The 19,493-nt window shown below is 32.1% G+C and overlaps 1 protein-coding gene across 2 annotated transcripts; it reads left to right on the forward strand.

The window, feature by feature from the left end:
• The first annotated feature begins 12,388 nt into the window (after nucleotides 1-12,388).
• On the forward strand, nucleotides 12,389-17,701 carry LOC145327907 (uncharacterized). 2 transcript variants are annotated; one of them, XM_080171436.1, is made up of 6 exons: nucleotides 12,389-12,420; nucleotides 14,164-14,246; nucleotides 14,756-14,831; nucleotides 15,968-16,030; nucleotides 16,412-16,483; nucleotides 16,825-17,701. In XM_080171436.1, exons 2-6 carry the CDS (start codon nucleotides 14,191-14,193, stop codon nucleotides 16,951-16,953), a joined length of 396 nt encoding a protein of 131 aa, XP_080027562.1. In that variant the 5' UTR covers nucleotides 12,389-12,420; nucleotides 14,164-14,190; the 3' UTR covers nucleotides 16,954-17,701. The 2 variants fall into 2 exon arrangements, with proteins under 2 accessions (XP_080027562.1, XP_080027564.1); XM_080171438.1 differs by lacking the exon at nucleotides 12,389-12,420 and adding an exon at nucleotides 13,430-13,449.
• The last annotated feature ends 1,792 nt before the right edge of the window (nucleotides 17,702-19,493 follow it).

Raw genomic sequence — 19,493 nt, forward strand, 5'->3', positions numbered from 1 at the left:
CCCCCACCCAATTCTTTTAACCTATTCCCTCTTCTCTTACTGGATAAATGGCCCACAAAATAAAATCGAAGAGAAATTGCAACCAAAATTTTCTCCTGTTATAATATCAACGTGAATAAATACAGAACTTAGCAACTTAATTTGGCGACAACTTTTCTATGTAATTCTATGTCAATAAGATAGCGTGCTTATCAATTCCAAAATTGAGCCATCCTTATGACTTTTGACCCAACACGACCTGGGGTTGGTTAATTACCAATACTAAAATCTAATCACACAAAGTTTTGAAATTAAGAAATATTCTAATTTATTTTTTTGGTATTAATTAATATGAATACTAAGAAAATTTATAATCCCTTATAACTTTTCAACATATATTATTTAACATATTTAATTGTAAAAAATTCCGAAAATTAACATTTCTTTAGCTCTGTTATTGGTCATCCCCCCATATAGTATTTATAATGTCCATTTCGCAAAACGTACTATTTACAGGGATCTAAAGGGATAAGACAATTGCCGATAAGTTGATGTAAATCCTCAATGATTAAACATAAAATCATCCCTTCTGTAAGTTATAATTAGTGGTTGAATCGTTTACTATTAACAGGGATCTAAAATGATATTTAATTGTCAATAAGTTGATGTAAATCCTCAATGATTAAACATAAAGTTATCCCTTCTATAAGTTATGATTAGTGGTTGAATCGTTAATGGACAAGACACTCATTTTAATGTACCAACCAATAAAAATTCAATTATATTTCCCTAAGATTAAGCCAACGAATAAGAAAACGTTACTATAAAACTTTGGAGACCAGTGTAATAAGCAGCTCAATGTACACTCACTCCTTGGATTATTACACAGTACCCAAAGTTTTATCTAAAGTTTTTTTAAATCTTAAATACGAAATTTTGGTTTGATCAAACCTCTTGGTGCCCAAGCCCCTAGAGGCTAGGGGCGAAGCCGTTAGTGTAATATAAAAGATTTTAAGAAAAAAAATAATCAGGGACCGCTGAACCGATATGGTTCACTTTCATAGTGTAGCTTCTTACAGGACATTGGTAGGTTTATTGCTATTCTAGGGAAGGGTACCACCGTCCTCCTAAGATAAACCGTTCCTTGAAAAAATAACCCTTTAAAAAATCGAATGAAAAATGGGGGAGGAGTAATTTGTTTTTTACTTTTTCATTTTAAAAATAATATAAAAATGGAAGGGTTAAATCCAAACCACATCCACCTCAAGTACCCCTGGAGACCTCTAGGAGCGTAGCCAATAGTTTAAAATAAAACACCAACAGGCAACAATAAATCAAAATTCTTACAAATCTAAGCATACATAGTCTATGGTCTTTGTGTGTGTTCCGACCCATGCCGTAAACGCCCAACTAGCCACCTAGCCAAACAGTTTTTTTTTACTTATTTCTTTATTATAAAAAGCTACCTTTTAAAAAAATATATTTTTTTACTATGCTATTATAGTAATTGTATGGTTCTTTTACAATTTATCTTCGTATGAGACCAATAAAGCTTTAAAGCTATTTGGGGGAAGAGTACTACCACATTCTTAAGAGAAATTGCCCTAGAAAAATGAAATAAAAATTAGGGTGGGGAGACTTTCCCCTCTTTCCATTAATATGTCTATAGCATAGCAGTTAGTTGATCATTAAATTTAAAAGCATTTTTAGTTTTCACATTTATTAACAAAAAGCTGGCTATTTTAAATGGATGAAAAAATTCAGAGTTATAAAACATCAAAATTAATATCATTGTTCTGAAATCCTATCAATTCAATAACCAAACAGAAAGGTTTTCCTGTCTGAAGCTTAAGATCCCAGGAATGGGTGGTCTAAATAGCAAGAATATGCTACATTTTGCAACATTTAGCTATGTTTAGGACAGAAAAGCTGCATTTTGAAAGATTTAGCTATGTAAAGGACATAAATGCTATGTTTTGCAAGAATTTGCTATGTGAAGGACAAAAAAGCTAAGTTTTCCAATAATTTGCTATGTTTTGCAAGAATTTGCTATGTTTTGCAAGAATTTGCTATGTTTTGCAAGAATTTGCTATGTGAAGGACAGAAAAGCTAAGTTTACCAAGAATTTGCTATGTTTTGCAAGAATTTGCTATGTTTTGCAAGAATTTGCTATGTTTTGCAAGAATTTGCTATGTTTTGCAAGAATTTGCTATGTGAAGGACAGAAAAGCTAAGTTTTCCAAGAATTTGCTATGTTTTGCAAGAATTTGCTATGTGAAGGACAAAAAAGCTAAGTTTTCCAAGAATTTGCTATGTTTTGCAAGAATTTGCTATGTGAAGGACAAAAAAGCTAAGTTTTCCAAGAATATGCTATGTTTTGCAAGAATTTGCTATGTTTTGCAAGAATTTGCTATGTTTTGCAAGAATTTGCTATGTTTTGCAAGAATTTGCTATGTTTTGCAAGAATTTGCTATGTTTTGCAAGAATTTGCTATGTTTTGCAAGAATTTGCTATGTGAAGGACAAAAATGCTATGTTTTGTGAGGTTTTGCTATGTGAAGGAAAGAGAAGCTATGTTTTGCAAGATGAAGGACATAAGCAGCCTTCCTAATGTAAGAATTTGTTAGACAAAGGACATAAGTCACCTCCCTTAAGTTAGATTTTGTTAGATGAAGGACATAAGTAGCCTTCCTTAGACCAATTTCCAGTGACTTCTGTCCTTATTAGGAATGACTTTGTTTTCTTTCCATGATCCATAGTTTTTTCTCGCATCGTATTATAAACAGCTTTCCGCGGATATAGAATGTACAATTATTTAGCCTGTGCCTTCGGCACCTCGGGGCTAAAAAAACTGGTTTTAATCTTATGATTGTACATATTTATATTCGTAGAAAGCTGGATATAATACGATGCTAGACATAGTTTTTTTTCGTATGGATGAGAACCGGTTCCTATCCTCCGGATTCGAATGAATACGAGAAAGTGTATGTCAATGATTATTTCAAGGTTTAACAAGGAATGTAAAATAGGAAAAATAACACTTTAAGTTGCAATGACCAAAATAACTAGAGTAAAATCAGGGATTTTAAGGGATAAGACATTGTAAAACAAATTATTATACACCCCCATTAATGATAAATAAATTACCCTTCTGTAGATTAAATGGTTAGTTGAAAAGTTTGGAAACACTAGTTTGGAACGAGCAATAAAATTTAGTAAAACTACCCAAAAAATAAGATTACTTGTTTATTTGTTTATAATAATTTGAATACAAGTGTATTCTATGATCAATGTTCCCTTCTTCCCTGGTTAAAATGGTCAAAGGAAAACAAGGGCAAAGGGCAATTATTACCTTAAGTGGCGGGTAAGAAATAATTCTATAGAAATAAACAAGGTTAACAACATCCATTGAAGAGAAGCTAAAAAGAAAAGACCAACAAATATTGATAACAAGCTTAAACAAACAGATTTTTTAGCAGCTTTAATACTCTCTCTTTCTATAAATAAGGTTGAGAGTGAAACGTTATTTTCTCTGCTCATATTTAAGATAGACGGCGGAATTTTATGGCAGGTTCCCCTTATCAATGTGCATATAGTAAATATAAAACATGTATGGTATGAATTAAGATTATATTGACTAGACCTCGTATTCAAAATATACTTTTTCGAATTAAATTCTTCTGCTAACCTGAAAAGTTACTTTAGGAGCCAAGAAATAACTGTACAAAATTTTATCTCTCTATCTCTGCTGGCTCCCTAGCGCCAGGCCTCTAAAAAAGGCCATTTTTGAATTATTTCATACAAAAATTTCAAATGAATAGGAGAATTATGACTTGGAGATTAATTTAGATGTTCTGCATATTTTTTTAATTATAAAATGCGATTAGGATTGTTGTGTCAAAAGTGTGCTGTGCTTTCTTTGAATCGTGTCTAGCGCTGGCAATGTCTGTTTTTTAACATTTTTCAGTATTTTTTTTAATCTGACTGGCGCTAGTTGAAGATTAAACTTTGACAAAAGATTTTTTGGACATCATATCTTTGTCCTTATATGTTTAAGTTGAAATATGCAGAAGAGCTAAAAACCTGCACATTGCTGAGATAGTGTAAAAACTGCCGTGCTACCGTTATCGACACATTACAATCTTTCCCGATTTTGTATTACTTTTGCGGAACATGATTCCAGTTACGTCATATTTTTCTTTCCCGAAAAAGGAAAGGGGGGAAGAAAATCTCTTCAAAAGAGATGGGGAAAACCCCCTTTTCTCCCATCTCTTTTTTTCTTCCCCCCTTCCCTTTTTCGGGAAAGAAAAATATGACGTAACTGGAATCATGTTCCGCAAAAGTAATACAAAATCGGGAAAGATTGTAATGTGTCCCGTTATCTGCAACTGTTATCCGCTAGGTAGCCAGTAGAGATAGAGAGATGAAATTTTGTTCATTAGGTCAACAGAAGAATTAAATTCGAAAATGTGTACTTTGAGTAACAGGTCTAATATTGACTAACGTAATGTGGTAAGCCGAAGCGTTTCAGCTCACCGGTTGCGAGTTCGAATCCAACGAGCCCCTAGCCTTGAAGTATTCTACCAAAACAAACTAGCAGGATTTACTCATACAGAAATTATATTTAACTGAATACATTTACAATGGGTGGTTATTATATATATACAAGATAGATTATAACAATAGGTTAGGTTTGAAGGGGATGTGGGAGACAAGGGCGTAGCCCGCGGCGGTAGACATTCTGTGGGGTAAGCTGTAGTAAAAGGGAAGGCACCATCTCCCGGTTGTATTGTTGCCTGAGGGGCGCGGGGTTGCTAGGTGTCCGTGCCCCTCCCCTATTTAGCCAGTCCAATCTGACCGCTGCGCAACGGGGTCATCTGCGGTCATGAGGTGAATGGTGATATAATAGGATTAGTGCAGAAGGCTTGACGTGATAAGCCACTGCGTAGCAACTCTGTAAACTACCCGTCCGTCTGCTGCCGTATTACCACAGTAACATAATTAAATTTCAATTTAATCATTATCATGATAAAGTTTTTGTTAATTTTCTGTTTATTAATTACCACTCTATGTCAAATGTTTTATATGAAAAATACTTTATATGAACTTACTTTCATGTCCGTTTGTTAATCCTTTTTTTCTGGTGCTTCTCCACTTGTGGATATTGTCATCCTTGCTTTTTATATTTTTTTAATAAGCCATGTAAGTGGTCCATGTACAGTTAAAGGGAACATACCAATAGAAAATTTATTTAAAAACCACACTACCATACCTATTGAACAAATTATCGGAATTATTGGAATTTGATATCGAGAAATTTACAAGTAACTTTGTTAAACTAAATCGAACCTTAAACTGTTTTAAACATAAATAATAATTAAAATTTTTGAGTGAGGTTGTATGTTTGGGGTGGTTATACCTCCCAAAATGATTTACCCCCCTCCCAATAGGTCCCTGGACCAATTTTTTTTTATCAGGGATCTAAAGGAATAAAACAATAGCCGATAAAATGATTTACATCCCCAATAATGATACACAAATTACAAACTATTGGATGAAACGTTAGTAAACTCAAATTAATAAACCATCCACTCAAAAATTAGATAATAGTCGTCAAAGTTGTTAAGCCAACAAATAATAAAACATTATTAAAACTTTGTAGTTTAATAAACAACCCAAGGTCGCATCCTTTGTCCCCAAGCTATAACCTATATTTTATAAAGTAGCTTGATGTCTGTCTGTCCGTCCGTCCGTCCGTCCGTCTGAAGATCTCGGTAACAACTGAACCAATCGAATTCTGCTCTTCAGGGTATATAAAGGGTGTTTAAATAAAAACCAATCGCTTCACTTTTTTCACTATAAACCTTACAGTTTTAGTCCAAAACTAATAAAAAATAGTACAATTCATGCCCAAGCAATGACAATAATAAAACAATATTGAATTTAAAATCTACTCACCCTTCCAGAGCACTAGAGCTCGAAACCTAGCCCTTACAGAGAAATTTGCCCTACGCCGAAAGTGCATATTTTATAATAAAATTAAGACAAATTTGTCTCTTTAAAAAAAGAACAAACCGTCTTAAGTACTTGAAATCTTGTAGATAGACCCCATAATGTTTGGAGTTTTTGATGGGGCATGTAAAGACGTTTCTCTAGACACCTTAACAAGGTTTCTAACATAATCCTAGCCAATTTGGCATCAAAAAGAAAGACCTGACAAACATCAAGAACTAGATTTAAACAGAGCCGCCATGCCTCAATGTTGGCTGGGTCTGCCTTTTTTATCCCAAATCGGCTAGGATTGAGGTAGAATCCTGTTTAAGGTGTCTAAAGAAAGGTTTTTACATGCCCCATCAAAAACTTTAAACGTTATGGGGTCTATCTCCAAGATTTGAAGTACTTATAATGGTTCAAATTGTGAGCGATTGGTTTTTTTTTAAACACCCTTTACCTATTGGTCCTGTGGTGGTTTTAAGCTATTTTCTTGGGGGGTGGGACACACCCAACCCCCCCAAAAACAAAAAAATTCCCCCCCCAATTTTTTTCTTTTTTGCTTAAGATTTCCTTGGTCCTTTATGTTTTGTAGAAGATTTCTTTGGTCCTTTAACGAATTTCGCCTTAATTTTTTTATCACCTCTTGGGGCAAAACCTTTAGAGGCTAGGGGCGAAGCCGCTAGTATTTTATAAAGAAGTAAGCTTTTTGTTTGTAGCTAAGAATCTGGATAACCGCTCAACCGATATAGTTCTCCTTTACAGTGAAGCTTATTATAAGTCAATGGAAGGTTTATAACTATTTTTGAGGAGGGTATACAAAGATGAACTAAAGTGGGAGGGTAGTTAAGCTACCTACCCCCCCCCCCCCACCTCCATTACCACCAGAAAGTTCTAGGGGCGTAGCCGCTACTTACTTATAGTGAAACAAACAAATAAATGCATTTTGTATCAACATAATTTTTTAATTTAACCTTTTTAAAAGCGAAGCTTTTCCATAATTAAGGTCGGTCCGTACGTCCGTTCGTCCGTACGTCTGAGACAGATAGTTTTTTTTCGTTAATTTAGGCATGTTAGAATTGTCCTATCGATTTCAAACTTTGCATGGTGATTCCTGTAGTAGTTAGGTATGATTTAGAAAGCGCAGCAACTCTATAATTATTACCAGAATGTCCGTAGGTCCATTTTAAACATGTTGATTTTTTACTTTTTTAACAAAAATTTTTATGTGATCTAATTATTCAGTTCTGACACTATACAAGTGTTAATGTCCGTGTGTCCTATCGTTTCAGAGCTTCGCTTTTATGGATGTTGTCATCCTTGTTTTTATATATCTATTGAAACCTTTATAATTCCATGGAACCAATTTAAACGAATAGTTTAACTTTCAAGTGTCTAGTTAAAAAATGTCATCCGTATTTTTAAAAGCGAAGCTTTTCTATAATTAGGGTCCGTCCGTCCGTCCGTCCGTACGTCCGTCCGTAACAGATAGCTTTTTTCGTTAATTTAGGCATGTTAGAATTGTCCTATCGATTTCAAATTTTGCATGGTGATTCCTTTAGCAGTTAGGTACGATTTAGAAAGCGTAGCAACTCTATAATCATTACCAAAATGTCCGTACGTCCATTTTAAACATGTTGATTTTTTTTACTTTTTTAAATAGCTTTTATCGTTAATTAAGGCATTTTAGAATTGTCCTATCGATTTCATATTTTGCATGGTGATTCCTTTAGCAGTTAGGTACGATTTAGAAAGCGTAGCAACTCTATAATCATTACCAAAATGTCCGTACGTCCATTTTAAACATGATGATTTTTTTACTTTTTTAACATCAAATTTTTATGTGATATAATTATCCGATTGATCTGATTTTTGGTATATTAATTCCTGGGACAACAAAGTATATTGTAATAAACGAAGCAACTCTATAATCAAGTCCTAAAAATGTAAGTATGTCCATAAACATTATCCTGTATCAAGCAGTTTTTTAACAAATTTACTCACAATTTTGCTTTGACTCTTATACATTTATATTATGATTATTCAGTTCTGAAACTATACAAGTGTTAACGTCCGTTTGTCCTACCGTTTCAGTGCTTCGCTTTTATGGATGTTGTCATTTGAACAATTGAACTTTATTCAATAATCTTTTTAAGTAGAAAACCAATTGTTTTTACTTTTGTGTAAGAGTGATTGACATTAATACAGGATACGTTTAAGGACATACTTATATTTTTCATAACTTGATTAGGTTAGAATGTGATCTACCTTGTTGTCCTAAGAATCTTTGTCCCAAAAGTTAGATAATTAGGACAATTACAATTAAATTACAAATCACCATGTTTTAAATGGACGTATGTACTTTCTGGTAACGATTTTAGAGCAGCTACCTTACTATTAAAGGAATCAGCATGCAAAGATTTAAATCGATAGGAAAATTCTAACATGCATAGTTAAACGATAAGAGCTATCCTATACGGATTGGCGGACAGGTCAATCCAAATAATAGAAAAGCTTCGCTTTTAAATACTGCTCAATTAAAATATTGTATAGCTATAAAAATATTACATGGTGTTTAAGTATTGATTTTATTGTAATTATTCCATGAATCATATATTCTTAGTTTAATTAACAAGGAAACTTACAATACATTGTACTTAAGCAGCGCAGCAATCATAGACAACCTAAGGTGGGGGAAATACATTTTTGTTTATCCCCTCGAACCTTTAGAAACATAATGTTTGCCTCTCAAATTAAAAAAATACATTAGATTATCCCCTAAAACCTTTGAAACCCTCATTTTCCATCCTTTAAAATAAAAAGCTTGGACGTTCTATGCAAAAATAACAAAGGAATAACAAAATAATGTAGACAATAATAGGTTCAGATGTTTGAAAAATGATTTATTAGTAGGGAGGGGGGGGGGGGTGCCTACCTCCCAAATTATCTTTCTTTATTTAAAGAAAAGAAATAATTTTGGAGGAGCAATTACTTAATAAGCCTAAAACCTGGCCTTGTCCAATAAAAACTGGAAATTTTGAACCGACTGGTCCTGCTGTTTACAAGATTTTTTTGAACATACATGCACATAACGATCACAGACAGTTTTAAATCCTATTAAAGATTTCTAACCAATAGAAAACAATTGTTTAAATTATTGCTATTAATAATGTTATAAATATAATATAATATAGAACATACATATTTTTAAAAAGAATGTCATATATAAAACAGGGAAAAAGTGATATGACAATGACCAATTAATTAATCTATTCCCCAATTCACAGCCGCGAATGTTGACAGGAAGGTGACAGGTTCGAAACCACGTCATATCTAAAAACGTTAAAAATTGCTGAAAAGAGGAGCAACTTATACCATCGAAGGCTATACCACATTTCATTAATGTATCAAATATTTCCTCTATATGCGAAAGGAAGGAATATCAGTATTTCTACCATTGTCCCTTCCCTTTATAAAAATGGTAAGCAAAGTATATTTTTATAACAATGAAATATTACATACATATTTCTTTAAATTAGGTCAGGAGAAAGCAATAAGAAACTATATGTAAAAGACGTAGGATGTCTGTCTGTATGTCATATTGGATCATTGGTTTGCGAGATCCTTTAATACAGACGCACAGAAAGACATCCTGTTTCTTTTATATAAGGAAGAACTTATAGGAAGTTAAACATAGCACTTAAACACAGAGAGAGAGAGGGGACAATGGGCTGTTTACTATACTAGTCCCCAAAGTTTTATAATAACGTTGGATTATTTGTTGACTCAACAACTTTTGGGACTTTTGATTGGTTGGGTTATTAGAGTGTACAAACGTTTCAAACAATAATTTTACGCAACAAAAGGTATAATTATGTGTCATCATTGGGAATGTACATCAATTTATCGGACATTGTATTATTTCTTTATAACTCTGACTTAAACATCTTATCTTTTAACTGAGGATAATCCGTTGCTGCCTGACAGACGGTCAAACTAAAATGTAGATAAGCTTTACTTTTTAAAAGCAAATTCTGATTCATAGGACAAACAAAGTGCAATATAATAAGAGAAGCATCTCTATAATCAAGTCCTTAAAATGTAAATATGTCCTTTACAGTATCCTGTATTTATTTAGTTTCGCAGTTTGTTTATCCTACTGTTTCAGAGCTTCGCTTTTATAAATGTTGTCATTTTGTTAATATGAAAATTTGGTTAAATCTTTTGCATAATGTAAAATAAAACAAATTTGAGGGCGGAGTAAAGTTATTATTCAAATATGAAACCAATTATTTTATAAAAATCAAAGCTTTTATACTTTTGTCGTTTGTCCGTCTGTCCGAAATAACCGAAATTTCTTGATTATAGTAGAATGGGTAGAATTTGTAAAGCATAGTAACTCTATAATCATTACCAGAAAGTCCATACAAGCATTTAAAAAAAACATGATTTTTTTATCTATTTGAAAATTATGCTGAAAATAGTTTATTAACTTATTAGTTGCTATTAAAAAAAAGATTCTTGGGGCGATCAGGCATTATGTTAAAGGCAAGAAAACCACATAAAAAATAGTTAAGTATTCCACATTAAGAAGAATTTTAAATTTCATTTTATCATTAGAAATTGTTAAAGATCTATTTTATGTTAATTTGAACCTCTCTCTTTTGTATCTATCTATCCTTGTTATTTCATTTTTAAGTACGATTTCTTGGTAAAGTATAGTGTGGTGTTTTTATAATGCAGTCATTTTGAAATAACTGTCAACTTAGTAAAGTAAAAAAATAGAGGGGACACGAGCTATGTATAACTTTGTACACGGGTTGGGGAACCTGGGTCTTTGAATATCAGCCAATAGCGTCGGAAGTATAAACACAGCCAAGTCGCTACAAAAGAACACAAAGCAATTTGCTAGCAGACGAAAAAGGTCCCTGCAACTTGGGTTGTCGTTGTATGGATTATAGATCTATATTATGCATTTATTGTCACCGTAAACCATATTTACTAATTTTTATCAACATGCACAGATTTTTGCTTGGGGGTTGGGGGGGTGGGGGGGTGGGGGTGGTAGTTGCGAAGTACATCCAAATTTTAGTATATCTGGTTGATTTGACACGTTATGAGAGGAGTTTATTTACATTTTTGTGGTGATTTTAGGTTTCATGTAGTAATATCCACCATACTATTTATATGATACTAACGGCTACGCCCCTAGAGGCCTCTAGAGGCACTTGAGGAGGGGGGAGTTGAATGCCAAACCCAATTTTTATTTAATTTTTCTATGTTGCATTCAAGTCTCTACGAAAATATTTTTAAAATTTAGTCATAAACCTTCCCGGGACCTATGAGAAGCTACCCTGTTAAAAAGAACCCAATAGGTGAAAGTAATGCTATTTTTTCGTTGATTTTTTATGGGTATTGTAAGGCTACAAAAAAAAGTACCTACTACTATTTTGATTCCATGGTTACAAAAAGGTAAGTGGGTTTATTCTAAACACTAACACACACACACACTTACACATACACACACACACACGCTTACACACACACACACACATACACACATCCTAATGTATACACACAATTAAGCCTTATTAAATAGATACTTACTATAGATTTTTTCTTTTTAAAAATTAATTGATTTTTATTAGTGATAGATTTATAACTTGTTACATCAAATGCCTTTCTTAAGTCAAAAAAGCATTAATATAACATATATTATTTTTCGTCTCGTTTTATACTGTTTTTTTTGTAGTTATTGTTGAATAATGTAAAAAACATACCATCCATATAAAAATAGCATTAATGCCTATATGTAATTTATTATTTATATGCAATTTTTTTACCAATTTTGACTTATTAGATACAATTTACTAGTGCTTTCAAGAAAGGTTTTATAAAAAGACTGTACTAATATAATTTTTAAATTTTTTTTAATATTAAAAGGAATTTATATAACTATCTATTTATATCTTATAAGTTTTTGATGGATTATTAGTTATTTATCACAACGTATTATAGTCATTTCCGCAGATATCTAAATGATTAACCAGTTTTGTTAGCCCCGAGAGGCTGAAGGCCTGTGTTGACAAAAATGTCATTTTTCTGATGTTTTTTAACTTAATATTCGCAGAAAATTGTTTGTAATACGGTGCTATTCATGGTTTTTCAGTATGGCTGAGAACTGGTTCTGATCGAGTGGATAACCATCGGTTTCAAATTTATACTGGAAAAGGAATTCTGAAAACTATAAATTTTATTTAAATTTTAGAAATATTAATAATAATTGTTTTAAATTATTAATATTTATATTATTTTAGTATTTGATATAATACATATAAATATTCTTATTATAAAAAAAAATGTTTTATTTTGATATTAATATAATTAAATAGTATTGTCTTTTTTTGTAGATAACAATAAAAATGTAATGTGGAAAGCCCAAAAATTATCAGGTCTTATATGCTAGTGTGTTTTTACAAAGCGGTAAAAAAGCAGCTAGGAAATTTTTGATACAGTGTTATTGGTGATGTGTTCGAATTTCGGCCCAACACCGCGTCAAACACAAAGACGTTAAGAATGATCCTTACATCTGCTATGTACGCGAAATAGGTTGTTGCAGTAGGGAAAAGTCCTGGCTCAAAACAGGCCTAACTTATTAAAGTAAAATGTAAAGTTAGGACTTCGAGACAAAGGTCGGACAATCAAAAGATTGGTTGTCTGTAGTACGTTTGTCCGCATAGAAAGACACGTCCTTTATTTTATTGTCTTTCAAAGGTTATTCTATAAATGATAGTTGTCCAAATCCTATAAAATATGCAAGACTTAGAAATTAAGTTTAATGCTAATAAAAAAAAACAAATCTTAGATTTAATTTCTGATTGAAAAATTAAATAAATATATGTTTATCGGGATTTCATTATGGCAAGCAAAATAATATATGTATAAGTGTCTTAAGTGGTCGGGACCTTTAAATATTTGTTTAATATGTGTTAATATTTCCGACGCTATTGGTTAATACTCCTCTATTCTTTTACTTTAATAGCTAAATACTTTTCAATAATTTATAACTGGAAGGTAGAAACATATTACCTTTACAGTTACACAAACCTTAATTTAACACACACACACACACACACACACACACACACACACATACTCACACACACACATATAGTTAAAGGAAATATTATAAAGGTATTTTGTAAAAATTTTTAATATTATTATTACCAAAGATAAGGATTTAGCCCTTGAAAGAAAAATTGCCTCCAAATATCTTTTGGAAATGTATTATTTTCTTTTATTTGATACAAAAAAAATCGGAGAGAAATCGGGTGCTGTATGATTATATTTGAATCAAAATTGTTGTTGGTTTACGGGACCACAAATGTGAGGTTTGGAAGGGGGGGGGGGGGGGCAGGTTGAAAATACGTAATAATTTTTCGTAAAACCTCGTAATTTGCTAGAAGCCATTGGATAGAAAGGTTGGGTTTTAATTAGAAATACAAAATTAAGTTTTGTTCTGTTTATTAGCAATATAGATATTAGTTATATTAATATAATTCTTCTATTTGTAGATTCTCATGATTTATGATTCTTTACTTTATAGTTCACTTTGTCTACTTGTCCGAAAATTATCTTATGAGGATAAACTTTAAATCCTATCTGATACTTTAACTCAAAACTTATTTTTAATCACCGTAAACCCCTTCTCCCTTTTAAAAGTTGTCCTAAAAAATCTAATCCTGAGGGGCCCTAGCCCTATGGAACACTTTTAACCTTCAAATAACCTAATCTTAAATTAGTCTTTCGTGGCAACGCTCCTTTAGGGGCGATTCGTCGTATTTTTAAATTGGCTTTTATTAGGTTATTTTAGGTTAGGTTAGGTTATATTGGGTTGGATGATTGCTACGGCTAGAAATAGGAGAAATGCTACTCTAAAAATACGAAGGATCGCTCCATAAGGGGCGTTGCTACGAAAGGGACTATACCCTTTTGTGTGGTCCATATGCAAATAGATTTCAAGTGGAGAATCCCCTTGTGTCTGTTTTTTTAAACTTCTCAAACAGGAATACCTCCTCATCAACCACCCCCCCCCCACAAATCAACCAAAAATGAGCCCTTTTCTTTTAACTTGATCGACTTTTGAAAGTATCGTTTAATTTCTTCGAAAGTTAATACATCTTTACTTCATTTAGGAATTTTGTGGAAAAATCTGTGGAAAAATGATGAAAACTTTAACCATCTTCATTTTTATTCTGAGTTTCTTCATAAACTTTTCTCAGGAATTCATTACTGTTATTTATGAACAGAAACTAGACAATTAGAGGGTTGTTAATTTTGTGTTAGGATGGAGGGGGGGGGGGGGGGTGGAAACACGCTTCTAGTTATCTACCTCTACATGATCACTATTCTCAAAAGTCCAAAAAGCAACCTTTGAATTTAGGGGTGTGTGTGACTTATTTATGTCTTGGCAGTTTTATAGAGGCTTATCAGAGGGGTTCATATCAGGGAGAGAGGGGATATTGAGCTGTTTATTTCACTTAGTGTAAGAAACAGTTCAAAATACACTAGTCCCCAAAGTTTTATAATAATGATTTCTAATTCATTGGCTCAACAACTTTGGGGACTTTTATTGAAGTGTGATTGGTTGTTTCAATAAGTTGTGTGTCCAAACGTTTCAACCGCTATCTAATTTTGTTTGTCATCTTTGGGGATGCATTATAATTTATCGACCATTGTCTTATCTCTTTTGATCCCTGGGTTCATATGAAAAGTAATGGAATATTATCAGGGCATTATCTGCTGGCAAACTAATTCCAACAATGATACTGAAGTGGCCCTTGTCTACAATGAAGAGACTGCGGTAAGAATTACTAACTAACAGACCACTCACAGTCAAGAAGGACATACAGACAGACTGAATGCAGAAAAGTTACGTACTTGAATTATAGGTACGATTATATCATCGATTGGTGAAGAATGACAAACAGACAGACAAATGGACTAACATAAAATTGACATACATACAAACAAAAAGACAAACAAACAATCATACAGCAAAACACATAAATATAGACTAACAAATAGATTGACAAACAGACAAATAAAAATTTACAAGCAGACATACAAACATACATAAAAACAGACATACAAGCATAAATACAATCATACAGTGTGTTTTTTTATGAGAACTTTTTTGAAAGCGATTTTACCCCACTTATAGTTATCAGAATTTAATGATTGATGGCTTATTTTCTTCGTTTTTTAAGGCAATTAATAGAACAACAAAAAACATTTCAGTTTTTATTTAAAAAGTACAGTAAAATTTAAAATTCAAAACTTAGGTGTCAACATCTTAAAATGGTTTTAGCGCATTTTTCTTATGCTCAAATAATTAAACTTTTGCAAGAATGGCTGCTAAACACTTCAAAGTTGAGATATAGAGCTAAAAATGTATACAGATACTATTAGGGACATATACTAGAACAAATCAAAGTTTGAAGGTCATATCTCAACCAGGGAGGGAGTACTGGCCCCCCAAAGTCGACTACAGAAAATCCGTTTTTTAAAGAAAAATGCGCTAAAACCATTTTTATATGTTGACACCTAAGTTTTGAAATTTAGATTTTACCGTACTTTTCAAATAAAAACTTAAATATTTTTTTGTTCTTCTATTAATTGCCTTAAAAAACAAAAAAAATAAGCCATTAATCATTAAATTCTGATAACTATAAGTGGGGAAAATTGCTTTCAAAAAAATTCTCATAAAAAAAACACACTGTATAAACAAACAGACATACAAATAGACAGACAAACGGACAGACTGACAAACAAACAGACAGGCAGAAAGACAAACATACAGACAGACAGAAAAACAAACAATCAGAAAACCAAACAAACATAGATACAGACATACAGACAGAGTAACAAATAGATTGACATACATACAATCAGTCTAATTTACAAACGGAAATTGACTTTAAATTATTCTTATTTTAGGGAGCTGTGCGTCCAAGGACATGTACTGCGTCTGGTGCTAGATGCTTCGCACAAATGTACAATGTAAGCACTAAAAACGCCTTTGTATAATCTGGGCTTGTACGCCATGTCCTGTAATATCAATCCGACTTGAATTATTTGATTAATTGTTTGTTGCTAAAGGGGTAGACGTTTTGGGTCAGGGAAAGAAAACAAAGTAGTTGGTTACGATTTAGAAAACGTAGCAACTCTATAGTTGTTACCAGAAAGTCCGTACATCCATTTAAAACATGCTGATCTTTTTCTTTTTGACAACAAGTTTTGGAATAATTCCTAGAACAACAAGGTACAATATTTTTAGCGAAGCATCTCTTTGATAAAGTCTGAAAAATGTCCCTAAACAGAATCCTGTTTTTTTTTTAAATTTGGCAACGCTTTTATTGATGTTGTCATACTTGTTTTCAGGTAAATCGTCAGCGAATGTTCCAAATGGGATGCGCAGCTGAAGCTCTTATGGCCTTGAACACAACAAAAATAGTAAGCAAATAACTTTTAACAAAAACACAACCTACAGTAAATATACTCTCAAATGGTGAACTCAATGCTTTGCAATGCACTTTAGGGTATATAGGTACTTTCATCTATATCTGTTCAGCGGTTATCAAGACACTTCGCTACAGACAAAAAATCTTACTACTTTATATAAAAGGATAGGATCTATCTCATATATTTGTCATGTCGATCACATGTCAGTCATTGCCACTTTTAATCAATGCCATACAGTCGACAAAAACCATTGACATTGAACATTGAGCTGAGAATGCTCCAATTCCATTCGTATCGAAGACAGAAAGTAACACAGACATTTGTCTTTTCAGGGACGCAGTAACTGGGCAAAGATGGTGTGCGCTGGTGATTACTGCAACAAGAGTGGTCTACCTGGACTGGCGCACATCCTGCTGGTCCTGGCAGCTACAGGATACCTGGCGGCCAACCAATATTTCTAATTCTGGCCAGAGAAAGGGAGAGGGGACAATGGGCTGTTTATTACACTAGGCCCCAAAGTTTTAAAATAACGTTTTCTTATTCGTTGACTTAAGCAGCCATATATTGTAGTATCTATCAGCTAGCCACAAATTTACATTTTTACAATACTTGCTTTGTTTGCTTCAAGCATTTTTTTCAAGCAGCTTTTGGCCATTCAGCTGCCTATCAATACCAAAAGCTTATACTTTTGACTTTATTCTGACTGCTATTAAACACAGATTATCTAAAAAAAAACTAGCAGCTAAGCAAAATTCTTGATTTAGCAGCCATTTTCTACAAAGCTACCATTTGATATCTCTATTTATGGCAGCTTTTATTTACCAAATCGCCAACTAATATTTTTATTTATCTAAGTACCCCCAAGAGCTAAATTCCTTTTTCAAAACAGACATAGTTAAAAGAAATACCTAACCTTTTTTCAATCAATATTCTCATTCAATTCTTATGAAAAAAACAATAGATGAAAAACTATAAATATGTGTTTAAAGATTTTAATTAATGCTTATATCTTTGTAAATTTTGTAAATCTATGTGTTTTATTACATGTTTTTAAAATATTATTACAAATTTACTAGTTTAATAACTGTTTTAATTTGAGAAAAATATCAATAAATTTCTTTAAAAATATTTTTTAAATTTATGTGTCAAAAATAAATAAAATTTCTTAACTTTAAATAAACTTTTACTAATAAATATTTGAAACTTAAATTTTATTTTAATGGTATGAGAACTAATCTATAAAGAGGGTATGTTCGACTTTGTCTAAATGTAAATTTATTTCTATTATTATTTTTGCGGTAGTTATTTATATAAAAGTCGAGGAACTTTAAATTAGCGTTTTTTACGTTTTTCATTACTTAAGGGATAGCTCTTTTCGTTTATTTAGGCATGTTATAATTGTCCTGTAGATTTGAACTTTGCATAATGATTCCTGTAACAGTACTATTAACCTCTTTATTTGAATTTTGGAACAATGATACCTAGGACAACAAGGTACAATATTTCAAGTGAGGCATCTCTATAATTAAGGGTTAAAAAATGTAAGTTTTTCCTTAAACAGGATTTGATAAATTGTATTTGCAAAAAAATATTTTAATTTTTTTAAACTTTCAAATTGATATTCAGCTTTTTAAGTTTGGACACTCTACAAGAGTCGGTGTTCGTTTGTCCTACCATCTGAATTTAGAGCTACACTTTCATAAATGTTATCATCCTTGTTATTAAATAAACCATTAAATCATAGCGTATAGTTAGAAAGCTAAAATAAGTAATATTAGTAGTTACATATCTAAATTAAAAATTTATAGCTAAAAAAATGATTTAGTTTTTACGAAATTACCCTATGAATTTTTTATTATGTATTTAAATTACACATAATAAGAACTTCAAATAAAACTGAAAAAAGTCAATGTTTTTCAAAGTAGTGAAATTTTTTTATCAAACTTCATGACCTCCTTGGCGATATCACTTAAATTTTGATGTAAGTTGAAAATAGAGGGGACAAAGGAGGAGTTTTTCGACTGTTTTTTACTTTAAGCCTGGTCAAGTTAGGTAACGCTACAAGATTAGGACACCACGCAGGATTAGTAAACTACTAGTACCCCCACCCCTCCCATTTATTTTTAATTTAAAAATATAAAAAGGGTTGACAATAGGGGTTATGTACTCACTGGATACTTTTAACTTTTTATTATGAATTTTACTAATTTTTTGGGGGGTTTTCCATACCATACTAACATAATATAACCCAAATGTTATAGAAATTTGTCAAACTTTATTACTTTTGTCATTTGCATTAATTATGCATGACGCATTTTAAATTTTGAACGAATATATATTTTTTTTGATTTTATATCAATATTTTTTTAAATTCAAGTTTAAGCATATTTGCCTAATATTTACTTGTTGACATTATACCCAAATATTTTTCTACTCTTGTCTGAAGTTAAAAGCCTTTCTCATTTTTTATACTGAGTGTCCTGTCCACCCCCTCCCCTCCCCCATTTAAATGACCCTGGATTATAATTACCATGTAAAATTAAACAATCAAAAGATCAAACAGTCGAAATAATTAATGAATTCAAATATAAATTAAATAAAAACGTTGGTTTGTTTTCAGGGATTTAAGGAATTGAACATGGACGTCCAAGGTTCTAACATACCCCCCCCCCCCCCAACATTAAAATTTACAATAAAAGGCACCACCAACAGATTTGGGGGAGGTATTAATATTTAAAACCCAAAATATTTATAAATTTTAACCCATGGGTAATAAAAATTTTAGGGAGGAAAAAAATTTTTATACGTCTCCCCCCCAAAAAAAATTGTTAATTGGACGTCATTTGATAGGAACGTACGATATTTAATGCTTCTCATAATATTCAGGCGTAAAACTCTGCCTGGGGTACCTCAAATTATAGAAGGGATGAAAGAGTTGTCGATTATATCAACTATCATATTCCAGTACCTGTGTCTCTGATTGCTATACATAAAATTGAAT

This window comes from Acartia tonsa, chromosome 9, assembly GCF_053477335.1.
Source record: "Acartia tonsa isolate MP-2025a chromosome 9, ASM5347733v1, whole genome shotgun sequence".
NCBI lineage: Eukaryota > Metazoa > Arthropoda > Copepoda > Calanoida > Acartiidae > Acartia > Acartia tonsa.